At 48.1% G+C, this 18,975-nt stretch overlaps 1 protein-coding gene across 1 annotated transcript in view; it reads left to right on the plus strand.

Annotated features, from left to right (window-relative positions):
• Positions 1-1,757: 1,757 nt before the first annotated feature.
• DHX8 (DEAH-box helicase 8) overlaps positions 1,758-18,975 on the plus strand; it is a 34,665-nt gene continuing 17,447 nt past the window's right edge. The window contains exons 1-12 of the mRNA XM_056863159.1: positions 1,758-1,876; positions 3,506-3,591; positions 5,126-5,198; positions 7,495-7,577; positions 8,145-8,254; positions 9,816-10,118; positions 11,131-11,275; positions 11,696-11,899; positions 14,695-14,782; positions 15,231-15,328; positions 15,857-16,004; positions 16,676-16,857. Of these exons, the coding sequence (XP_056719137.1) occupies positions 1,768-1,876; positions 3,506-3,591; positions 5,126-5,198; positions 7,495-7,577; positions 8,145-8,254; positions 9,816-10,118; positions 11,131-11,275; positions 11,696-11,899; positions 14,695-14,782; positions 15,231-15,328; positions 15,857-16,004; positions 16,676-16,857 (1,629 nt within the window). The 5' untranslated portion in view covers positions 1,758-1,767. The remainder of the gene's footprint in view (positions 1,877-3,505; positions 3,592-5,125; positions 5,199-7,494; positions 7,578-8,144; positions 8,255-9,815; positions 10,119-11,130; positions 11,276-11,695; positions 11,900-14,694; positions 14,783-15,230; positions 15,329-15,856; positions 16,005-16,675; positions 16,858-18,975) is intronic.

The following is an 18,975-nucleotide window of genomic DNA, read 5'->3' on the forward strand; positions in this document are numbered from 1 at the left end:
TCCAAATTCAAAATATAAAGCACTACCAGGTAAGACCTTTATTTGGACGTATTAAAATGACACAAAACCCCATGAAAGCTTCCACGCTCACCAGAACTCTTCATCATGCTGGTTGTTACAAAAATAAAGGAGGGCAGACATTTTGGGCCGTGATTTTAGGGAAACGTAGTTCCTTTCTTGCCAGTGTGGTGTTTTTTCCTCCCTCCACATCCTATCATATTGCAGCCATTCTCACACTAGCAATCCAGTTTTCAATTGTCCGCCTCAAAATGAAAAGAAAGCATGACTGAAGCCACCTCCAGCACACTATAACCCAGAGGTGCTGAGGCAAGACAACGTAGGGGGCAGAAGGAGAAGAGTTGGTTTTTATATGCTGATTTTCTCTACCTTTTAAGGAGAATCAAAGCAGCTTACAATTTCCTTCCCTTCCTCTCCCCACATCAGACACCTTGTGAGGTAAGTGGAGCTGAGAGAGTTTGGAGCAAACTGTGACTAGCCCAAGGGCACCCAGCAGGCTTCATGTGTAGGAGTGGGGAAACCAACCTGGTTCTGCAGGTTACAGTCCACCACTCTTAACCACTACACCACACTGCATCAATAGTGCTATTAAGATTAAAGCTGAAGCGGGCAATTGGAAGCCAAAAAGTTCCTTGCACACATGCCACAGCAACTGTTGTCAAACTGTCAACAAGACTTGCATTATTTTCCACTACTTGAAGGAGTTCCTCTGGATTCAGTGGATAACTTTTCTTCACCTCCATCACTCCCACAGTTATGCTCTAAAAAGAGCAGCAATGCATGCTCCTCTTGTGATTTCCTCCGCTGATGCCCAGTGGCTTTCTTGCCCTGCAGTGCAATCCTGAATAGAGTTGCATATCTTACTTGACTCACCAAAGTCAATGAGCCCAGTGATGACTCAGCTTAGAGCTGAATTAAGTGCCTCTGCATGTAAGTATTGTGGGGCTGCAGTATTATTACATACTGTATTACATCCAGTATTATTACACTGTTTGTTGTATGTTGATACATTCAACTGTTTTGACTGCATCACCCTCGGTAATTGATTTTGGGTCCGTAGGAGAAAAACAGATTATAAATAAATGCAAGAAAACGAAGAAATGCCATTGCACCCATACTGTGGGGGTGTACTGCTCCTTGCGTTTTAAACCTGAGCCAGCCAGAGAAGCCTCTCTCTCTTACCCGCTCTGTCATCTGACACGGGTGTTCCTGGCTGGGATTTAAGCCGCACTGAAGAGGGGCTACCGGTTTAGTTGGCATATGCCAAACCGCACTCTTGATTCAGTGGTAGTATCTGTATGCACAGCAGCATCACCCCAGGGGCCGGGCCAGGCGTGGGCTGGGCTGGGGGGTTCAGGGCGCTGCTGCGTGTCCCGCTCCGGCCCTGATTCTGGACCCCTTGCCTCGGGGAGGCGTCGGCGGGGTGCTGGGCTCGCGCGCCTGTGCGCAGGGCGATCCTGACCACAGCAAGCCTTGGAGCCCGGGAGCTCCGGAGGGGCCGACCCTGGCTCGCGCCGCACGGCACCGGGGGGAGGGGGGGCTTCGTGCGTCTCCAGGCCGCCACGCCCCTCCCCCCCCCGGCCAGCCGCCCTGGCGCAGCCGCGCCCACACCGGCGACGCGCGCCGGAAGTGCCCGTGACGCGCTTCCCCCCGGGCCGACTTCCCTTCCTCCCGACGCAGAAGGATCGCGTCACGGGCGGCGGCGGCGGCCGCTCTCAGCTGGGCGGAGGGATGGCGGCCGCGGCGGTGATGTCGGCGGATCCCGCCGAGGAACTCGCCAAGCTCGAGTACTTGTCGCTGGTTTCCAAAGTCTGCACCGAGCTGGACAACCACCTGGGCATCAACGACAAGGACCTCGGTGGGTGGGTGGGTGATGGTGGGGCGCGGGGGGGGGGGACCGGACGCCTGGGCCCCGTGATGGGGCGCGGAGGGGGGGGGCACCGCCCTCGCCCGGCGCCCGGGCCGAGAGCCGGAGGAGGGGCCGAGCGGGCGGCCGGGGCGCGGAGGCGGCCGGAGCGCCCTCCCCCCCCCGCCCCCGAGGCCTCCTCCGGGGTGTCGGTGGCGGCGGGCTGCCGTTGCCTCCCCGCTCCTTCCTCCCCGGCGCCGCGTCCGCGTGGCTCCGCGTGCCTTTGCTGGCTCCTTTTCGCTGGTCACGGGCTGTCCCAAGGAACGGGCGGACTTTGCTGGTTCCTGGTGGACAGTTGGGGCGGGGGGAGGGGATCTTCCTTCGCTGCCCTTGTTGGGAACCCGCCGCGGCCCTTTCAGAGGCTTCGCGAGCGGCGCGGCTTCCCTTTCCCACCTGCCCTTGGGTGGAGCTGTGTATTTCTAAGCCAGGGGCTTTTCAAAGTTCCCCTGTAGGTCAGTGAGAGGTGACATGGGGTCAGGCTGTGTAATGTGTACGTCTCTGATTAAATAAAGCCAAAAGGGTTTTTTCCAAAGGTGGAATAGCCATCTGCTGACTCAACAGAAGGCACCTATAGGGTGGAGTGACTGGAAAGCATCCCTGTGTGTGTGAGGGGAGGGACTGCAGGGGTGGGAAAGGAGAGGAAGGGCTGTGGGGTGGATACTGCAATGGACTGAGGCAGAAGACTGCGACACGTAAAGAGATCAACTGCTCCTGCTGCAAGGGTATGAATGGGTTTTGCCTGAGCGGGCTTGCTGCTCTGCACAAGAGGGAGGAGTTGCTGCTGCATGTGAGATGTGCTGGCTGCTGTGTGTGAGAGAGTTCCTTGTACGTGTGCAGGGTGGAGGTTGAGAGGTAAGTTAACATTGTATTTATTTTTAAGGAGCTGTGTGTTACCCCATAACAGATCAGGTGCCTGGGGTGGCAAATAATAACAACTGAGTACCATCAAGTTGCAACCGACTTATAGCGACCCCAGGCCCATGGGGTTTTCAAGGCAAGAGATGAGCAGGAGGTGATTTGCCATGGCCTGCCTCTGCATAGCAACCCCCATTTCTTTTTTTGGGGAGGGGGGTGTCTGCCATCCAAGTACTAACTGTGGCGGACCTGCCACAAATCTGGCCAGTCAGGGCCATTAGGCTGCTGGGGTGGCAAAAATCTAATAATATAGCACACTTTAGAAGCTGTAAAACAAGTCAGCAGTCATAAAAGCAGTGGATGTGCAGTAAAAGAAATTGATTTTCCAGATTATGGGGCACAGATATGTCTAATAAAATTTGCTTTTATGTTAATCTAAATTTATTTCCATTGTGGCATGTAACTAGACTGCAGACTTGTGTTCTCTGGAGCTGTTTGCTGTGGAGACAGCTTTTCTGTGTTGGACCTGCCATCCGCTCACAGTTGCACACTGTAATCTGGGTTGTGTCCAGGGAGATCCTTCCATCTAGACAGAGGGATCAGTCATTGTATCCTGCCAGGGCTCTTGTCTGTTCGAAAATAAAGATAGCATGAAACCATTTTGGTCTAAATGCTTGTACCTTTTTTCTCCCCTGCCATTCTCCCATTGGCCCTTCCTATTTGCAGCTGAGTTTGTGATAAATCTCGCAGAAAGAAACACAACCTTTGAAGCATTCAAGACTGCCTTGGTGAAGAATGGTGCTGAGTTTACGGTGAGTGAGTACTGAACACTTCTGAAATTGGCAGGCTATTGGTTCTGAGCTCTGTGAGAACTAGAGATATAAAATTCCTGGAAATTTTGAAGCCATTTTGTTCTGGGAAAAATTGAAATATATGCAATACTTACTGTTCTATCAAACCTAAAGTAATATCTAAATATTGTCGAAGGCTTTCACAGTCAGAGTTCATTGGTTCTTGTGGGTTATCCGGGCTGTGTAACAGTGGTCTTGGTATTTTCTTTCCTGACGTTTTGCCAGCAGCTGTGGCAGGCATCTTCAGAGGAGTAACCCACAAGAACTAAAGTAATATCGCCGCTTTATTTATCTATTTATTTATTTTTGCGATTTATAGCCTGCCCTGGCCGAAGCCAGGCTTAGAGCGGATAACATCAGTTAAAATACATCAATAATCAATTGTAAAATTGTCCATGAATTCTAAATTGAAAACAATAAATTCCCAATTAAAACTTCAAAACTGCAAATGGCGCCTAAATTTCACTCATGTTGCCGGAGATAGGCGGCAAGTTAGCATAAAATAATATAAAAGGAGTGGGCAGTAGAAAAGAGCAAAGAGTCCGGTAGCACCTTAAAGACTAACAAAATTTCTGGCAGGGTGTGAGATATCTGAAGAAATGAGATATGGCTCACTCATACCCTGCCAGAAATTTTGTTAGTCTTTAAGGTGCTACCGGACTCTTTGCTCTTTTCTACTGCTATTGACAGTCTAACATGGCAACCCATCATGAGCTATCAACATAAAATGAATAATTTATAACTTAGCATATAAAGTTGCAATATTTGACATATTTATCGAATTTAAAAGTTACAAATGCCTACTTTTGTATAAGCAGAATTGCAAATATACCCAATACTTGAGAGAAAACTGCAAGCTGATGCACCTCATGCTGTCTTAGCACATGTACATTAATTTTGCTATCCGGTTAGAATGAGCTAAGTTCTCAATGAAACTCAGTTTTTCTCTGAGGTTTTGGTACCTTCCTTCTGATCTTTTTTTTCTCCCTCCTGCAAACTACTTTTTACCCAGCTGGTGGGCATGTGTGTGTCAGTGGTTGGAGGGAGAGATGAAAAGGGTAACCACAAGTCAGGTGAAAAGAACAACAGAGGGCATGCAACAGCCAAAAATCAGTGAAAGCCCTGCATGTTCCTCTCATGAAGATCAGGTATAATTCTAGGGGCAGAAATGCATCTTGGATTTCTGCCCCTAGAATTTGAGAGCTGTATACGTCTACAACATGCCCACCTTGTATTTAAAAGCATTTCACTCATTCAGAAAGAAAATACTTCATAGGAGGGTTTTTTTTCAGTATTTTCCCAACATTTCCACTTTTTCCATCGGAAAAATAAAAAGAGCCTTGGAAAATGGGAGCGGGGGCGGGGGGAGAGATGACACAGGTTTCCCCCCCAAAAAATTCCAGTATTTTTTTAGGCCTTCTCTAGTACGGATGGCTGTGTTAGTCAGGAAACTAACTGAAAAATGTTCTGTTTCTACCTCTTCCCCATATTTTAGGATTCCCTTGTCAGCAACTTGCTGCGTCTCATACAGACCATGCGGCCTCCTGCAAGACCTTCCACTAGCAAAAGTGAGTGTTTCTGTCATTAACACCTCATGGGTATGTTGACAAAGTTATGAAATGGGGTGGAGTCTGCAAGGCTGGGCTGAACTCATAGAGTTGGAAGGGACCTCCAGGGTGATCTAGTCCAACCCCCTGCACAATGCAAGAAATTCACAACTACCTCCCACACCCCCAGTGACCCCTACCTCATGCTCAGAAGATGGCCAAAAAACAAATCCTCCAGGATCCCTGGCTAATCTGGCCTGGAGGAAAATTGCTTCCTGACCCCAAAGTGGCAATCGGCATTTCTCTGGACATGTAAGAAAGGGCCATGGGAGCCGAACACTGACTTGTCCCTTTCTGCCCTCCCTTTCATGATCTGTCTAAGTTAAGCATCTTTAAAGGTGTAAACACCCCAAACTGGGGTCAAGGTAGAAGGTACGGGACTCTGGGTCCATGTGAGCCTCCCTTGGGGAAGAAGAAGAGGAGTTGGTTTTTATATGCTGACTTTCTCTACCTTTTAAGGAAAAATCAAACCAGCTTACAATCACCTTTCCTTCCTCTCCCCACAACAGACACATTGTGAGGTAGGTGGGGCTGAGAGAGTTCACAGAGGACTAGCTCAAGGTCACCCAGCTGGCTTCATATGTAGGAGTGGGAAATAAACCTGGTTCACCAGATTAGAGTCCTCTGCTCATGTGGAGAAGTAGGGATTCAAACCTGGTTCTCCAGATTAGAGTCTGCCACTCCTAACCACTGCAACATGCTAGCCAAGCTAACTGTCTAGAGTGTCACAACAACCATTTCTCCATAGTTTTCTAAGCAGCAATGGTCGTCAGGGCTGCTGCCAAGATCAGTTACAGGGTCCCAAGAGACTGTTCCTCACTACTCGGCTCCCAGACCTTCTGTCCCCCAGCTGAAAGATGCCCTCAAGTGGCAGGCAAGCTACGGCCCTTTGCTTTTCCCAAATGTGTGCCAGACAGCCAACCAGTGGGACACAAGCTGACTACTTTGACTTCAGTGAAACTGACTACATCTTGGTTAAAATTTGGTTAGGTCCTGCGGGAGCAGGACAGACTGCTTTAGGGCCAGATTCAGAAATGCAAATATGGGATAATATACACTTAAAAGTACATTAAAGTAACATTCTGATTTTACATTGAAATCTGATGAAGTGACAGATTTTTGATCTGGGCTGAGTGAGTTTGTTTTTAGCACTAATAAGTGGGAACCCTGCGAGACATGTGGGGGAGGAACTCTGCCTTCCTTCCTACTTGCCTGCTGGGCAAGCCACTTGCCAGGGACTCGACCTGCCAGAAGTGCTGGCATGCTGTTCCCTTCCTTAGCTTCCCACCCATTCACCAACTCCTGGCAGAGGGGGCTGGCATTAATGGCTCCTTCCTCCCCACCCACATTGCCAGCCCTCTGAAGCTTCCATGATGGGAGGGGGCAGCAGTGGTGGCTTCCACCCCTCCCCAGCCCCCTCGCCCATCCTTCTCCTACTTGGCGGTGAGAGGGTGGCGCCAGCTCCCAATCTCCCCTCCCGGCTAAATGCCTTTTGTCGTCTCAGTAGCAAGTGGGGGGAAAGCTGGCTCCTGCTTTCCTCCTTCCCATGAACCTGTCTGTCTGGTTGAAGAAGTGGGTGGCAGCAGCAGCTCCTTCATCACCTGCCCACATTGTTCCTCCTTCTCCAGGAGTTAGTGAATGGGTGGGTAGCTTAACTTAAGGCTGGGGGGTGGGCAACAGTAGGGAGCTCCTGGTGTCCCTCCCCATCTGCCCAGCTGGCTGAAGGGGGCAGCAGTGGCTCCTGCTCCTCCCCACCCACCGTGCCCACCTCCGTGGGAATGAGAGTGGTTGTCATGTCTTCTGCTGGCCTGCAGTTCTCCAGAGGAGAGGCAGGGGCTCCATCAGGGTGTGTAGGGTCGCTTGGCTCCTCCACCTCTTCCCATGGCTGGTAAGTTTACATTGTCTGCACTTGTGCAGAAAACACGTTCCTCTGTTTTGGGGGATTGTAAATCCCCCCTTCACATTTTTAAACTTTTTAGATTTTTCTGCAAACCTGATGGTTTCCCTTAGTTTGTTGAAAAATCTCTTTTCTCTCTACATGGACCAAACTTGTTGAATTAAGTATCCTCAGATGGGGCCATGCTGACTTAGGTTTATTGATGTTTTTAAATTGTGAGCCAAGCATTTTGGAAGAGTGAACTAAAAATGTTATAAATGAATAAAATGATTGGAAGAGTCAGATAGTGTCAGAGGTTTTTAGCCATGTCATGCAACTCTGTATTTTGTCTTGTGTGCTTTTTTTTCCATATGCATTCAGATGCTCTTAAGCCAAAAACAGAAAAGGAGAAGCTGAAGGAATTGTTTCCAGCCCTCTGTAGGCCAGACAATCCCACAGTCAGGGTAGGTGTGTGCTTCCTTGCTGTCTACTCCCAGTTCTGAGCGTGTGTTTCTTTATTGCGCTTAGATCCCCCTTCTGTCATGCGGTTCAAAGCTGTTTATCTGGGCTGGGTGGAGCTCCCCAGAAATCCCCCACCCAGGTATTCACCAGACCCAGCTCTGCTTGTCTTCAGTGAGGCTGCAGTATCAGGGGTCTTCCAGCTGTAGGACCGAGGCAGGGCGTGGCTGAGGGCAGTTGGCACAGGGCTTATGCAGTGTGGGAACAAGAAGGCTCAGGCTACTGGTGAAGACAGGAGGAAGCCAGGCAGGCCCAGCCAGTTGGGAACGAGGTGGCAGTGCTGTCCAAGAGCATTAGTTGCAAAAACAAACACTGGTTTGAACAGTGATGAGGACCAGGGCATGTGAGGCTCAGGAGGGTGTTGAGGATTGGGAGCCGGTTGTGGAATTCACTCCCAAGACAAGACTTCTTTAAGCTAGGAGAAGCTCTGTTGCCATAGGGAATTGAGAGAGATAGATGCTGAAATAATCTTCCTGCTGCTTACTGAGGGACTATTTCTCTTGCTCCCACAGACGATGCTGGATGAAGATGATGTGAAGGTGGCTGCAGATGCTCTAAAGGAGCTGGAAGCTTTAATGCCGAACTCCGGCAGGCAGGCACAGCATCGGCATAGTGAGCACCAGTAGGTTCTTTTAGGCTGCAAAAAAGAAAGAGTGGGCAAACGTCAAGAACTGTGGCCTGGGACTCTTGTTCCGCCTCAGGCAGGACATCCCATAACAAAAGCAACTCTGCCCAGCCTCTTCTAGGCAGTCAGAAAGAAAGGAAAAGCCACAAATGCCTTCAGTGGCATACAAGTTCTTCACATGTCACCTAAGCTTACTTTTCTCTTATTACTTTTTGTTGTCTTTGTAAAGTTCCCAGCCCCTTTCCCCCGGGCCACTTACAACAAGCCAGTAAGCTGGGAGAGGGCTGAGTTTGTCCAGAGGGCTGGTATCACAGCAAAGAATCCCCGCCTTCCCTGTGAGAGTCGTTCTCTGCCCCCGGTAATGTTACAGTCTTATCCTTGGGCAGGCTGAACGTTTGTTCCTCTGCTTCTTCCTGGTCATAAAAGGAGACAGCACTTGCTAGCAGCAGTATTGGTCCATAGGGGGGGAAATCCAGGCACGACAGTGCTCACTACTTCCCAAAGGACTAAGAGATTTTCATCAATTTACTGCTTCAACCTGAGGAAAAAAAACATACTGAAGAGGTGGTTGGGAGGGAACCAGTGATGGTTGGGCAATTTCTGCTCAGCGGTGTAGTACCGCTTAAAAGTGAGAAGCAATGAATAATTAACTGTGTGGAGCCATGAAAGGTTTGGGAACTGCAGGTCTGAGATTTATTAAAAGAATGTGCAGGAATATATGAGCAGTGAACAGTGAAGATAAAATAATAAAACTAACATGCCTAACCTAAGCTCCTTTGCAAGCATTGGTTCTCAAGATACAGATATTACCTGCAAAGATTGTATCCAACAAAGTTTCAAGGTGCTAAATGGGTTCCGGCCCACATGGCCCACCCAGAATCAAGAGTCCCAAAGTTAGATGTAATCCAGACAAAGGACAAAACTAGAATGAAAGGTCTTTCTTTTATGCCCAGTGACCCATATTGGAGTGATTCTAGTTGACCAATCAAATATATAGTAATCTACTCAGTTATTTGTGTTGCTAACCAGGTGACCCAAGCAATCAGGTGAGTTGCTGTAATGAGACCATATAGTCTGCAGCTGTATAGAGCCTAATCAAGCAGACACCTACCACCCTTGGGTGTTCACACTATTGAGATGGAATGCGTAGGCCAAACTGCCTCCTTGATTCTTTGGCCTTGAAACTGTCTCAACCTCCCCCCTTCCTTATCTCATTCTTTGAAACTATAGTCAGCTTGACCTTGAGTTCTCAGAGAGAGAAGCTTCCATGATTTTTACTAGGCCTAAGCCTGAACCAGTGTTTCTGAATTGACAAGAGACTGCTGGACAAACTAGTCTCTTGATACACTTGAACACATTTTGATTTTTAGTCTTTATTGTGTTGCTTGTTGCCGTGTTTTAACCTCGGGTCCGAAAAGGTGGCCACTTACCTATCCCTGTGGAGGGAAGGAGTTGCCTGTCAGAATTCTGAAGCTAAATTCTCCCAGTTGTTCTCAACCTAAATCACTGAGCAGGGTCGACCTCTTCCTATATGCCAACAATCGCCTTTTGTTTTTAGGACAAAGAAAAGGCAGCGGAGTCGCAGCCGTAGTAGAGAGAGAGCTCGAAAGTCACACAGAAAGTCCTCTCGCTCTCAGACACAAGAAAGGAATAAGGGGAAATCCAGGCACCGCTCCCGAAGCAGAAGTCTGAGCAGAGACCGCAAGGAGCGGGAGAAGCCCGTGGATAAGGGCGGTGAGCGATGGAGGGATAAACATGTGGACCGACCTCCTCCAGAGGAGCCTTCCATCGGCGACATCTATAATGGCAAAGTCACCAGCATCATGCAGTTCGGATGTTTTGTCCAACTGGAAGGGCTCAGGTATCCAATGCCAGGTGGACCTCAGCAGAGGTTCACATACTGCCACTTGTTTTCAGGTGGTGCCTTGTTCTGCAGTTCCAAAAAAACAGGCAGTACCTTTTATTATATGGTCTATCATTGAAAATGCTGAAAGCAGGCTGTTGGGTTAGACTGGACTGCTTCAAGCAAAGCCAGACAGGTTCAATGCAGTTACCAGAATTCCTGTTTAAACCTTCCTTGTGTAAAGCGCCATGTTTTAGCCTGGGGTCCGCTTCAGGTCCAGAAAGCAGCCATATTCCTGTCCTTGTGGAGGGAGTCGGCTGACTTTTGGGTCAGCGCCAGGCTGGAGTTTCTTTCATCACATATTCTAGCTTTTTTGCTGAAAAAGAGTTCCCCTGCCCTCCAGTGGCCCAGGCTCCTTTCTGTCCACTGGGAGTCACTTGGTTGGCTGTGGACAGGCCCTGTGTGCTTAGAGAACCCAATGTGGAAGTGGGAGGCCAAAGCTTTGTTCTTTGCAAAAGAACCTGCCTTCTACTAGACAGAGGGGTGTTCGCCCAGTGGCCTGGATCACTGTCAGGCAAACAAATAGAAGGACAGTGCTCAAGAAAGGAGTTTGAAGGCTTCGTTTCTGTTGATTTTGCCTTAAATTCTGAAGGAGGAAAAATTATTTTAGCCCATGTAATTTCTTAAAGGAACTAAGTTCCATGCTCATTATTTTAGGAGACACCTGGGCATCGTGGCCCATTGGCCATGTATAGCCAGGCAGCTGCTAAGCTGACCTGTTCTTGCAACAAAGCCAAGCCCTCAAACCATCTGGTGGTTAGCTTGGTGATCACAGGTTGTGTAGGTCTGTTTAAGCCATAGGTGTGGGTGTGCTCGAGCTGTTAGTCTGCAGGTACAGGTATTAAACTGTGGCAAGGATTACTACTCTCAATCATCTTGGTCATCTTTTGGGTGGTGGGGGTTTCTGCAGTTTGAAACACCCACCTGATGTGTGGCAGACATTCACTGTCTCTCTTCATGGCTGTTTTAGGAAGCGCTGGGAAGGGCTTGTCCACATCTCAGAGCTGCGCCGTGAGGGGCGTGTTGCCAACGTGGCTGATGTGGTCAGCAAAGGCCAGAGGGTAAAGGTCAAAGTGCTCTCATTCACCGGCTCCAAAACCAGCCTCAGCATGAAGGTAGGATCCAGGAGATTCAAGCAGTCTCTTCTGTTGTGTTTCTCTTGCTCTCCCTTAGGGCATTTTGTCCTGGGTCTTTCATTTGCCAAGAAGAACCTCCTTTCTCATCCAAGACCCTCCTCTTGCTGATCCTAAAATGCTTTTGCTCAAGGAGACTGTCAAACAGTACAAGTGTATCTGACTCACATATTTTCTTCATACGTGTATAATAATATACGTCGAGAGTCATTTGGGGCCCTTCCCTTTAGCTTTATCAAGTGGCTGAGAGATCTGAAGTGGTTCGTACTCCTGCTACACTCCCTACTTGGGCAAGTAGGCAACTGGCTAATGCGAAGCTTGGGCTAATCTAGTTTTCTCTTTTGCAAAATCCACATTTGATGTGTGGAAGATGCCAAATCTGTGACTCCTGGTTTGCTTTAGGATGTGGATCAAGACACAGGGGAAGACTTGAACCCCAACAGACGCCGGAACCTGGTGGGAGAGGCCAACGAGGAGGCGGCCATGAGGAATCCGGACCGGCCCACTCATCTGTCCTTGGTCAGCGCCCCTGAGGTGGAGGACGACGCCCTGGAACGGAAGCGCCTCACCCGCATTTCAGACCCAGAGAAATGGGAAATCAAGCAGGTTACAATTTTCTTTTTTGCCGTGACTCACTGGTGATGTTTTGTTGCAACCTGGGAGCAGTGGCGGCAGGTGAGAGACCCTCCTGTGCTTTTGTGCCTGGCGTCCTCCCAGGCATTGGCTGTGCCCTTAGCCATTGCAGAAGACCCCGCAAGTCGCTCAGCTCGCTCAGTCTGAGCTGGCAGCGGGCAGGAGGCCAGAGCCAACCAGCGGCTGCCTCTCACAGCTGAGACTCCCTCGTATTACTGGCTGGAGCCACTAGCCAAGGAGAGCCTCTTTGAGCCTCTTGGGCAGCCCACACTTCCGATCCAGTGGCCGTTCTTGTGTGATCTGGCTTCAGATGCTCATTTGCCCTCTTCTGTCTCTCTGAACCTCCTGATGGTGACAAGCGTTCTCATGGCATTGGGAGCTGCCATAACCAGGGACAACAAGGTGCTGAGGACTGGTGCTCAGTTGGGCCCTCACGATTTGGAAAGGGCTGGCAGTTGTGACGTTCAGGTTCTGATTGGGACCTCTACATAAACAGGCAAAATGACCTGGTTCAGGGGTTGTTTCCCCTGCTGCAGAGTTAAGGGCCAGTCACAAAATGTGTCAGTGAGCAGCAGGATCGGTGGGGGGGCTTGGCTGTGGAACTTTTTTTGTGGTGTGGGGGGAAGAGACTTCCTACTACCTCTGATCTTGAATGGTCTTTTCCCCTATGAGGGGCTTTTCCCCTGTGATGAATAATGTAGTTTGCACCCAAACTAGGGATTTGCAGTGAACTCAACTCTGGGATATTTGGCTTCATTAGCTGACCACAGCTGCAAACCACTCATGGGGTCTGTACCAGAGAGTCTCTGGGAGGGGCTTGGCGCTTGCAGCACAGTGAAGTACGGGTCCGACGCCAGACCCCTGGCCAGAAGAACAGGCAGAGAATGCCTTTGAGTTAATGATGTTATTTAAAGTACAGCATTTTATTTATTTACATTATTTATAGTCTGCCTTTTCACAGGGTGGGTTATTTATAATTTGCCTTTCTCACAGGGACTCAAGCGTAATTCTTTTTATTAGGCAAGAACTGGATAAATATTAACAGGTGCTAATTAAGTCTAGCAGTACGGAAAAAATGCATGCAATAGAAGTCAGATCTCCTTAACATATTTCAAACTTAGCTAAATACACAGATCAGGTTTGGTAGAATGGTATGTAAAGTTTGGAAGTTCTGCAACCAAATACGCTCATCCAAGATAAGCTCTTCTCTGGCTGGAAGCCACCAGTAGAAAGTTTGACTAGCGGAGTGGGGTGGAGCTGCCCCCTGTCTGTTTGTCCTTGGTACAGGGGTGTTGCTAGTCACAGCTCTCTTAGCCTCACCTACCTCACAGGGTGTCTGATTATTTTATTTTATTACACTTTTACCCCGCCCTCCCCAGCCAAAGGGAAGGGAAGGTGATAGTAAACCAGTTTGATTCTTCTTTAAGTGGTAGAAAAAGTTGGCATATAAAAACCAACTCCTCTTTCCCTTCTTCCTCCCTCTAAAAGAGAAGCTAAGTGGCCGTATTGGAATTAAGAAGGGATTTCCCCCCAAACAACATTGGCCACGTTGAGGCTTTTTGATCTTTCCCTATTACAAGTGGTCACCAGCTAGTGATATTTTCTCAACCTGATCCTGTTCTCTCTGTGGCCCACTCTGATCTGAGTTGCATTAGGTGGTCTAAAAATGCAAGAGCCTCTCTGACCAGACTGGCTTCTTATTTCCCACGGCAGCCAGCCAGATGCTTTTGAGAAGCCCGCTGCCTGTGGGCATGGTGGTGTCGCTAAAGGTCTCATAGCTAATTGCCAGCGATAGACCTGTTCTCCGGGAAAGTGTTCAATCCCCTTTGTAAAGCCATCAAGCCAGTTGCAGAGCAGAGGGGTGGATGGATGGTCCTGCTTGCTGCTGTACATGGCCGTTACTTCACTGGCCTTGAGGCCCCTTCCAGTTCTCTGCTTCTGTATTGTGCTGGCTGAGAAGGTACCAAGCCTCTGGGAGTGCAAAGAGGGTGTACATGTGGCAGGGCTATAATGCGCAAAGGCGTCCCCCTGCTTGCACGGAACAAACATGTGTTTTGGGCACCTATCTACTTAGCCTATGTTTACCAAGGTCCAGATTCAGATCAACACTCAGAAAAACAAAGGGGAAAAGACTTTTAAATGGGGTTTTTATTTTACAAACAGAAAAAAGAGACTAAATTAATTTGTGTGGTAAGGCAGAGCAGTAACGACAAATGTAATACAGTAAATAAAAGCATAAAAACCTTTCCCTAGAAATGACCCCTTACCTACAGGGGAAATAAACCTAAGAAAAGACAATAAGACATATGAGCCTGATTGATAGAGGAGCTGCCCTGCATTCTTTCCTCCTTGGCATGACCCGGTGCCACTTGATATGAGTTTAATTCAGGTTCGCTCTGTTGTTTCTAGGCCCACACTCAGGTGTACACATGTACAAAAAGGAAATTCCCACTGTGGAGGAACAAAGGCTTCCTGGGGTGAAGGTCTCGGCATCAGAATCCAGGGCAGATTATGAAATATTGAAAATATGCAATCAGACAGCATAAGACAGCCAATGAACAATGCAGTGGGGCCAGGATTGCAGAATAAGGCAGTGGTGCAAACCATAAGCTATCTAAGGCAAAGGTATTAACAATATAGAAAGTGATTTACAAGACAGTATACTGAGAACAGGTGATGCCTAAAACAATCATGGCAGTGGACTGTTCTATTGTAAACCCACGCTTGTGGACAAGGACCAGCCAGAGATTTCCACTTTTCCTTTCCAGATGATTGCTGCCAATGTGCTCTCTAAGGAGGAGTTCCCTGACTTTGATGAGGAAACAGGGATCCTGCCAAAAGTTGATGACGAGGAAGGTAAGGGATGTTCGGGTCTTGTGGTGTTTTAGACTTATTGCACCACAATGTTGCTTGGGCAGGGGGTTGTTACTAGTAACCCACTCATCGTTGGGGAACTCAGGCGAGGTCCTTCTGAGCAGCGGCCCAGCAGCTCCAGTGGTGAAAGTGCCCCACTCTTCTCTGCCCTGCCTAGAACAGCTGCAAGGTGCCAATGGAGGGGGACTTTCTCACACACGGAGCTTCCGTCTCTTTTCTTCCAGCAGTTCTGAGATGGAGACGGGTTTATTAGAGGGAAGGAGGACAGGAGGGTAAGGCTGGGGAATGGGGTGAGGGGGGCTGGGCTGGATCTGCCTGGAGGCTGCTAGAGGCCAACCCCCAGGGTGCTTGGCATGGAAAGAGGTTTGTGAAAGGTGCTGTGGCTGTCAATCACGAAGTATCCGTAACTGAACTTGATTCCCTTTGCTAGATGAAGACCTAGAAATTGAACTCGTGGAGGAGGAACCGCCGTTCTTGCGAGGGCACACGAAACAGAGCATGGACATGAGCCCCATCAAGATCGTAAAGGTGATGGAGTCTTGGTTAGATGGGAGCCTCAATAACTGGTTGTGCTGTGGAGGAATGGAAAATGTGTGGTGTGACAACTCCTTTAAATCTAAGTAGCAGGGTCCATGTTCACTGAGGATGGGGAAGAGTGGCAAATGCTTCTGGCACCCCATGAGGGAAGCGCTGGTCCCTCTTTCTCTGGAGAAGCTTACCAGGGACCTGTATTGGCTACCAGTGTGATGCTGAAGTAAGCTGGAATGTGTATTCTGAGGGTCAGTTAATTTGTAATTTATACTCTGCTCTTGCGTACTAGAGCATGTTATGTGCTCACGTAACCCTGGCGGCTCTCTTCTTCCCTGTAAATGGACAAGATCCAACTTTGGCAGTTGAATGCTTTTTGCGCTCCTTATGCCTGGAGATGCGTGACATCTTAACAGCTATGTTTTAGAACATTAGGGATGGGGAAAGGGTGTTCAAGCAGCAAAGTTTCAGAGTCAGGAACAAATGCAATTCTGCAGCTAGAAAACACATATCCCTTTTCTTCTGCAGAACCCTGACGGCTCCCTTTCTCAAGCAGCCATGATGCAGAGTGCTCTCGCCAAAGAGAGGCGAGAACTGAAGCAGGCACAGCGGGAAGCAGAGATGGATTCCATCCCTATGGGGCTCAACAAACACTGGGTGGACCCCCTCCCAGATGGTACAAGAAATCTCTTCCAATATTCATTTTTCTCAGAAATTTTGTTGAGCACAATCTAACATTCTGCTTTACTATCAAACATAGCAGCCAGTTGAATAGATATAATCATCCTTAATGCAGCACGTCAGAGATGGGATTTTGATCTGGAGTTCCTTCCTCCCCTGCCTGTGAGACTTTGAGAAGCCTGTGACTGAGTTGCCAGTGCTGGATCAAGCAGTGCCTGTGTTTCAGTCAGAGCAAGGCAGAACCTCCTGTCCTGATGTGATCCATTGTCCAGCCTGGTGGCAGTTGAGGTGATAGCCACTAGCTTAGATATGCTGAAAAGAGAGTAGATAATTTCATGGATAATCTGAGTAGCTTTTACAAAGGGACTTCCTTACCTGGAGTGTGCATACCTCCAGTTACTAGTTGCTTCACTTGCTGCTGATGGACTTCCACTATTCATTGTCCTCTGTGGGAGGCCGAGGGTCTAATCTGGCAAAGTAAAGTAATTTGAAAACTTCCTTCTGGCACTTGATGTGCACCTATGTGAGCCCATGGCACTGTGTTCTTCCCTACAGTGAAATTTCTTTCTAGCTCGCCCTCCCATTCTTCCTTCATATTGCCAAATGGATTGGGTTATGATGATGCTTGTTATTCTGGTTTTCTGTCTCTCCCTCTGTCTTTCCCAGTGGATGGGAGGCAAATTGCTGCCAATATGCGAGGTATTGGAATGATGCCGAACGACATCCCTGAATGGAAGAAACATGCTTTTGGAGGCAACAAAGCCTCTTATGGCAAAAAGACTCAGCTGTCAATCATTGAACAGCGGGAAAGCCTCCCCATTTTCCGGCTAAAGGATCAGCTCATCCAGGTGAGGACAAAAAAGATCAGCCTCTTGCACCTGGACCAAGGAGCCGTTTCGCTCAGCATCCCATGCTGCTGATTGTGGTAGCCTGGTGGGCACATCCAGTAGACCAGAATCCAGAAGGGACAGATCTCTAATTCCTACTCTGAACTTCCATGTCCTGCAGTCCCCCAAATCTTGAACAGGAAGACCTGATTTGCTTTAATGAGTTGGATCCTTTAGTCTCAAATCTTCTTCTGATGGAGGATATTTTTCTCCTTTGGAGGAAGACTTGGCAAAGAGGGTTGTAAGATCCAACCCACGATCAGTTTGCTTGTGTAAAGACTGGAAGACCTGCTCTGGATGGGGTTAGGTAAACAGACGCAGGAAAAGCAAAAGGGGCATTTGGGTTTGGGACAGCTGAGCCACTGCCTGATTGATGGGGGCTGCAGCCAGAACACTCCTGTTGCTTGAGTGGAGCTCATTGGGTTTCCAGTTATTTTTCTCTCAATGACAATAAAACCTTTAGAAAACAATAAAGAACTAAAGCTTGGATTCTGAAGGAGCTTTGAGAATTCATTGTAGACCAGATGTGGTCTGTTACACCCTTATATGTGCACAGACTTGTAGGCCTAGACCTGTGTTTAGCACATCTTCTCCAGTATGGGAGTATTTGTTCGCACGACCGCCTGGTTGGGGCCAAGGATGACACTGAGCAGCCAAGATGTGTAGCTCAGCAAGAGGCCATTGGTTAGGGTCTGGGGCCAATACAATGCCTTCTTCAAACATGCTACAAGCTAAAAAGTAGGTGCTAATAAAGGGCGCACACAGCGCATCTCCAAATTACAAGTGTGTATGGCAAAACATAGACCACATACAAGGCATGTTAAATACTCTTATATGTTGAGTACATACACATATGCAGACACTAAATTAAGTAACTGATCATTTGTTCTTCTTAGCCTATGCTCCAATTTAAAATTGAGGAACCCTGAAGCACAGCAATAAGTGACTCATCGAAGGGCACTGAACTAATCGATGTCAGAAAATCTTCAGTAGAGACAGCCTCTTCACACAGCACTCTCTTGCTCCATTTCACAGACCAGAGACATAACACAGTGGGCACAAGATGCAAATGCACACAAAAAAATTTCTTCCGGGGAAATGCTGAAGATCAGAGCAGTGATTTGCCAAAGAGTTGCATTTAACTGCAAACACATAATCTAAAATGAGGCTAAATGAGGTTGTGACGCTTGTGGTGTCATACACTGGCGGTTATGCTTAAGAATCTTGGGTTCAACAGACATTCTGTAGTCCATGGTCAGGAGAACCTAATACAAGTATCAGCATTTGCTCTTACACAGTGGCAGAAGTCTAATGATGGTGAGGCTAAAATGGAGGAGTGGAGAACATTGTAAGCTGCTTTGGGCCCCCATTGGGAAGAAAGGTGGGATACAAATTAAATAAATAATAATCTCTTTAAAATGCCATATTACCTTTTGGGACCAGATTTCGCTGGTCCTTTAACATTTGGTGCTGTCAGGTGCTTCGCTGGATCTATTTAGACTGCCGAAACGCCATCTACTCCAACATTCTGGTCCCTAGTGGATGACATTCACATTCCTCCCCATTGCAATTCCTCGGATCTAATGTCAGAGGTTTACTGCCTTTGTACACACATGTTGTTTTCTGTTAGAGGGTCTGTCCTTGGTGAATTTGTCTAATTCCCTTTTTAAAGCCATCTGAGCAACTGACTATACTTGCATACTGTAGGAACTAGTTCTGGGAGAAAAGCAGTCCATAAATTCTAAAAATAAAACTCCAACCAAGATGTTTGGCAACATATTCAGCTGGTTTGTGGGACAGTTGGATCGCCCCTGTTTCCTGCCAGATGGTAGTGTCTTGTGTGTATGTTTGTGTACACTGGCGCACGCACACACACATTGTATTTTGCTAAAAGCCTTCAATGAAGTAGCCTCTTGGACAACTGTGAGCCAAATATTTATCGGCGGTACAATGAAAACAGTTGGCATTGCAGCAAGAGAGGGAGATCTGGAGAGGGGTGCTGGCAACCTGAGTAAAAAGCAGCTACTACTAAAACCCAGTTTTGTAGCACAAAACAAGCACATTACCGTTTCATTTGCT

The sequence above is a fragment of the Euleptes europaea genome, chromosome 18 (genome assembly GCF_029931775.1).
Source record: "Euleptes europaea isolate rEulEur1 chromosome 18, rEulEur1.hap1, whole genome shotgun sequence".
NCBI classification, from domain to species: Eukaryota; Metazoa; Chordata; class Lepidosauria; order Squamata; family Sphaerodactylidae; genus Euleptes; species Euleptes europaea.